The sequence below is a fragment of the Arachis ipaensis genome, chromosome B7 (genome assembly GCF_059453495.1).
Source record: "Arachis ipaensis isolate K30076 ecotype BB chromosome B7, ASM5945349v1, whole genome shotgun sequence".
In the NCBI taxonomy this organism is placed as follows: domain Eukaryota; kingdom Viridiplantae; phylum Streptophyta; class Magnoliopsida; order Fabales; family Fabaceae; genus Arachis; species Arachis ipaensis.
The window spans coordinates 140,556,328-140,561,960 of NC_142442.1; the positions used below are offsets into that span (position 1 = coordinate 140,556,328).

Here is a 5,633-nt window from a genome sequence, read left to right on the forward strand (position 1 = left end):
TTTTGTATAGCTGATCCTGTATGATCGTATATTTGGCGGCCTCACGTCTTACCGTTTTGGCTTCCTTTTCGCCTTGGGGGAGTTTGCCGTTTTGCAAGAAGTCGGCGATGGAGTCCATCCAAGAAGGGGCTAATTTGGTCAAGTGGAGGACCACTGCTGGCTCTTTCGTGATGCCTTGGATGAGGGAGCAGTTGCCGGTTCCAGGTTTTGTGCTCGCCAGCTTCGATAGGAGGTCTACCCGTGTGTTCCTCTCTCTTGGAATGTGTTGGACCGTGACCTCTTCAAATTTTTTGCTCAGTTCTTTGACCCTCTCTAAGTATTTCTGTAATAGTGAGTCTCTGGCTTGGTAGCTTCTATTCACTTGCGAAGTGACGATTTGCGAGTCGCTGCATACTTCCACCCTCTTGGCTCCGACTTCCTGAGCTAGAACCAAACCTCCTAGGAGGGCTTCGTACTCTGCTTGGTTTTTTGATACGGGAAATTCAAACTTAACTGATTGTTCATAGATGACTCCGGCTGGACTTTCTAGAATGATACCGGCGCCCCCGGACGTCTGGTTGGAGGCTCCGTCCACATGGAGCTTCCACCGTGTGCCCGTCTCCTCGGTTGGATTCCCAGTTACCTCCACCAAGAAGTCTGCTATTGCTTGTGCCCTGATCGCGTGCCGGGGTTCGTAGCATAGGTCGTATTGGGATAGTTCGATGGCCCAGGTCATCATCCTTCCCGCTAGATCAGGCTTTTGGAGCACTTGACAAAGTCCCTGGTCCGTTCTCACGACCACCTGGTGACTCTGGAAGTATTGTCGCAATCAGCGGGAGGAGACCAGAAGTGCTAGTGCTAACTTCTCTAGCTTGCTGTATCTGAGCTCTGCCCCTTGCAGTGCTCTACTCACAAAGTAGATCGGTTGCTGGGCCTTCCCTTCTTCCCGTACCAACACCGATGCGAGCGCCCCCTCTGTGATGGCTAGGTATAGGTAGAGTGGCTCTCCGGCCCTCGGCTTCCCGAGCACTGGGGGTGCTGCTAGAATCTCTTTAAAGTGGTTGAAGGCCTCTTCGCACGCATGGGTCCACTCGAATGCTATTCCCTTCTTCATCAAAGCGAAAAAGGGTAGGGCCTTTGCTGCCGACGCACCGAGGAATCGGGACAACGCTGTTAGCCTTCCTGCCAGCCGCTGAACGTCTTTGATGCAGCCCGGGCTCCTCATCTGGAGTATTGCTTGGCCCTTTTCAGGGTTTGCCTCCACTCCCCTCTGGGTTATCATGAATCCCAGGAACTTTCTGGCCTCCATAGCAAAGGCGCACTGAAGCGGGTTGAGCCTCATGCCGTGTTGTCGGAGGGACGCGAAAACGCTCTCCAGGTCGCTTATGAGATCGTCAGGGCAGGTGGTTTTTGTGAGGATATCGTCCACGTAAACTTCAACCGTCTTGCCGATGAGGTCGCCGAATATTTTGTTCATCAATCTCTGGTACGTTTCCCCCGCGTTCTTTAGGCCAAACGGCATCACTCTGTAGCAATAGGTCCCCCTTGGCGTTATGAACGCCGTTTTATCCTCGTCTGGTCGGTGCATCGGTATCTGATTGTAGCCGGAGTAGGCGTCCATGATACTCAGATACCGGTATCCCGCAGCCGCGTCGACGAGTGCGTCGATGTTGGGAAGGGGGTAGCAGTCCTTAGGGCACGCTTTATTGAGATCGGAGTAATTCACACACATTCTCCATTTCCCATTGTGCTTTTTTACCAAGACCACGTTTGATAGCCAGGTCAAATAGTCCAGCTCTCGGATGAACCCCGCTTCGAGGAGGCCGGCCGTCTGTCTGGCCACTTCTTCCGCCCTTTCCTGAGACATTTTCCTCCTCCTTTGGGCCACTGGTTTGGCTTCCGGTCTTACGGCTAGGTGGTGCGACATGAAACTGCAGTTTATGCCCGGCATGTCGGCGGGAGTCTAGGCAAACAAATCGCCATTAGCTCTGATCATTTCCATCAAAGGCTCTTTTAACTCATGGGGGAGGTTCCTATACACAAACGTGAATTTTTCTTCTGAGTTCCCGACCCTAAACTTCTCCAGGTCCCCTTCGGGTTCGGGCCTCGGTCTGTCATCGACTCTGGCATCCAGGTCGGCGAGAAAAATTCCCGATGCTTCTTTGGATTTTTTTTCCTCAAGGAGAGGCTCGCATGGTCGCAGGCGACTACCGTTTCCAGGTCTCCTTTGATGGATCCTACAGATCTGTCGTCGGCAACAAACTTCATTACAAGCAGTTTCGTGCTGATCGCCGCTCCAAGGTCGTTGATGGTTTTTCTCCCTAGGATGACGTTGTAGGCTGTGGAATCTCGCAAGACCACAAATTCTGCCATTACTGTCCTTCGCCCCTGTCCTTGTCCCACTGAGGTCGGAAGGGAAATGATCCCGTCCGGCTTGATGAAGTGGTCGCCTAACCCTACCACACCGTGCTGGTGGGTAGATAGATCGGCGTCACGCAGCCCCAGGGCGTCAAATACGTTGCGGAACATGATGTTCGAGTCCGCCCCCGTATCCACGAGGATCCGCTTGACGAGGCCGGTTCCGACTCTGGCCGTAATGACCATGGGGGGACTTTCCAGTATCTCGTCAAACCATTGGTCTTCGGGACCAAAGGAGATGGATGGTAGCCTTCGGGAGTTTCTCGCAGATGAAGAGGAGACGGCCAGGATCTTGGCGTCTTTCTTCTGTGCCGATTTTGATCTCAGGACCGAATTCCTCGCCGTTACCACGTTCACCACCGTGAGGCCGTGGTCGTCTCCCTCCGATTCCTGGCGTCGCCTTGTCGCCCGGGGCCTGTCTTCACCTTCGTAGTCACGATTCCGTCTCCTTGGTTCTCTAATGAGGTGAGAGAATTCGGCGAGCTTCCCATCCCTGATTGCTTGCTCTAGCGCATCCTTTAGGTCGAAGCAGTCCTGGGTCTTGTGTCTGTACCCCTTGTGATATTCGCAGTAAAGGCTCTTGTTCCCCCATGTTCGGTCCTTGAGAGGTTGGGGTTTCGACAGTATTCCCTTCTCGGCTATCTGTTGGTAGACTTCCACGATCGGGGTCGTCAGGGGGGTGTAGTTGGTGAACTTTCTGACTCGGGGAAATGGTCTTGGTGTTTTGCTCGGACCGCCGTCCCTGGCGTGTTCCTTTTGCCTTTCTCCGCCCCCGTGGTGCCGGGCTTGGCTGTAGAGGGGCCGTTTATTGGCAGCCACGATCCGGCTGACTTCTTCGTCATTAATGTACTCCTTAGCCACACATTGGATCTCTTGCATTGTCTATACTGGCTTCGTAGTGAGATGCTTTCTGAAGTCCTCGTTCAGGAGTCCGTTCGTCAAACGCAGGCTTGCCACTGAGTCTGTCAGCCCGTCGATTTCAAGGCACTCTTCGTTGAATCTGTCTTGGTATTTTCCGGTCGACTCGTCGGGTCGTTGGGTTACCCCAAGCAGGTTAATTGGGTGCTTCACCTTTGCAATTCTGGTCGTGAGTTGGGCTAAGAAGGCATGGCTGATGTCCGCGAAGCCGGTTACCGAGCCCTGCAGGAGGTTATTGAACCACCGTATTGCAGGTCCTGCTAGGGTGACCGGGAACGCGCGGCATTTTACCTCGTCCCCCACTCTCTCCAGGTTTATCCTGGCCTCGAAGGCCGTGAGATGCTCTAGAGGGTCTTGCGTTCCGTCGTATCTCATGTCCGTAGGCTTATCAAAATGTTTTGGCAACCGGACTTCGAGTATGGAACGATGAAACGGGGTCGCTCCCATTATCACGGGTCCTCGTGTTCTCGTCGTTCTCCCTTCGTCGTCCTCCCAACGGATGTCTTCGGTTTCACGATCTGTAGTACGCCGCCTCTCATGCCTGGCATAAATGACGGGGTCACGGCGTCTTCTCGCGCGTCCCTTTTCCCCAGCGCTCTCGGACTCCGCTTGGGGACTGGGTGTGCGTCTGGAATGGCTCCTAGAGTGAGAGTGGGAATGACTCCTTGTGTTGTGTGCCTCGGAGGGGATCTTACACGCTGATGGGAAGTGGTCGCAGCGGCGTCCTCTCCGGGCTCGGTCTCGCGGCCTGTTCCACCTTGGACCAGCACGAAGTCCATGGACGATCCCTACAGATGGCGCCAATGTTCGGTTGGTCGGGTACCGGACAGATCGGGTTGGTATCCTGGTTGGAGATGGGGGTCTCGTCTCGTCGTGAACTGCCAGTCTGGTGTTGGCGGGGTCCCGAGCACTTCTTGTGGAGAGGGGGGGTGTCACCTACAAAGACACTCCGACGCTCTAGTCGGTAATGTGCAGGCGAAAAAAGGGGGTAATATGATGTGTGACATACCTTGGGGGAAAGGTAAAACCTTCCCCTTATATACTGTGTCAGAGGTGGGCCCTACAAGGACAAGCCCACCTCCTCCGAGACGTTCTCCCACAGCTGTGAGTGAGTTGTCTGGGACACGTGTCTGGATCGGTTGCGGGGCGCCTTATCCTTGACTGTTCGGGTCGGGTGGCGCTCGGGCCGGGTCAACCCGTGGAGGGTTTGGGCCAGGCCGTAACAAGTTACATGTTACTTAGAAAAACTAATTAAACCGATTGTTCATGTTAATAGAAGACAAGATAATCACATAAAATTAATAAAACGAAATGATTTTGCTTTTCCCTAGCTAAATCAATCGAAAAATAGTGATATATAGACTGATTAGTTATTTTGTTTCAACAGTTCTTCTTCCAATACAAGAGAATCCCACAGCAATATAGCAGTCCCTAAAGGAGGAGGAAAAATAATAGTAAAATGCACATCATCATAAAACACAAGCCAGTCTCAAAAATAGAAAAAATCTAAAATGAAATTGTCCATAACTGATCTTTTCACAGGTCAGATTGAAATGCTGTATGACAACCCTTTTATTTTTAGAGGAGTTATAACTAGTTCCTAATAAAATAGAGATCACAACAACCTTAAAATAAAGAAACGGTTATTTACCATCAGAAGTGGAACTACTCCAACGGTGGTTATTGGCTCATCACCTATAAATACACTGATACTCTTCAAGTATACTTAAGTCCCAATACACTTAAACCTGCTACGACTCTTGCTGACTTAAACATCGGAATATTTTGTATGTACCACCCCACCTCCTCGCAAACAACTCAGACGATGGCTACTATACGTAATCTAAGTCGGAATCTGCTTCATTGAGAATTTGGGCCTCACTTACGATCCCAAAGACAATTCAGTTTTAGGTAACCCTCAAAACATTGGTGCCAGTACCGGGGACCTGGGAATTGACACTCCATGGTGGATGATCACTATGAAGACGGACGCACAGCGTCTAAATTAGAACCAGAATACCAAGACGTGGTCAACAACGATCAAGCCCTTGTGGTACCTCCTCCAAGAACGGAAGAACCACATGGGGAAGGTACCTCGAGTGATCATCACCACAGAAGGATCCCCTCCAAAGTTCGTCACCCGAAAGCGGAAGAAGAACCCCATTCTACTGACTTCATGGGACTACTACACAGATATCATGACCGACTTGAGCAACTAGAGCAGGAGCTAGAACGACAGCGAAAGGCGGAAAGAAATTTGAGAAGAGAAATCAAGCGACGAAGAGAGTTGGAGGAAAAGATCTCGAAGTTAGAATCCA

At 51.6% G+C, this 5,633-nt stretch overlaps 1 protein-coding gene across 1 annotated transcript; it reads right to left on the minus strand.

The window, feature by feature from the left end:
• Window positions 1-3,279: 3,279 nt before the first annotated feature.
• Window positions 3,280-3,762, minus strand: LOC107624656 (uncharacterized). The gene has a single exon (XM_016327112.1). The coding sequence runs from the start codon at window positions 3,760-3,762 to the stop codon at window positions 3,280-3,282; it is 483 nt and encodes a 160-aa protein (XP_016182598.1).
• Window positions 3,763-5,633: the final 1,871 nt, after the last annotated feature.

Bases quoted from the DNA above. Each gene is read 5' to 3' on its own strand.
- LOC107624656 (XM_016327112.1), bottom strand. From the start codon at position 3,762: ATGGGAGCGACCCCGTTTCATCGTTCCATACTCGAAGTCCGGTTGCCA.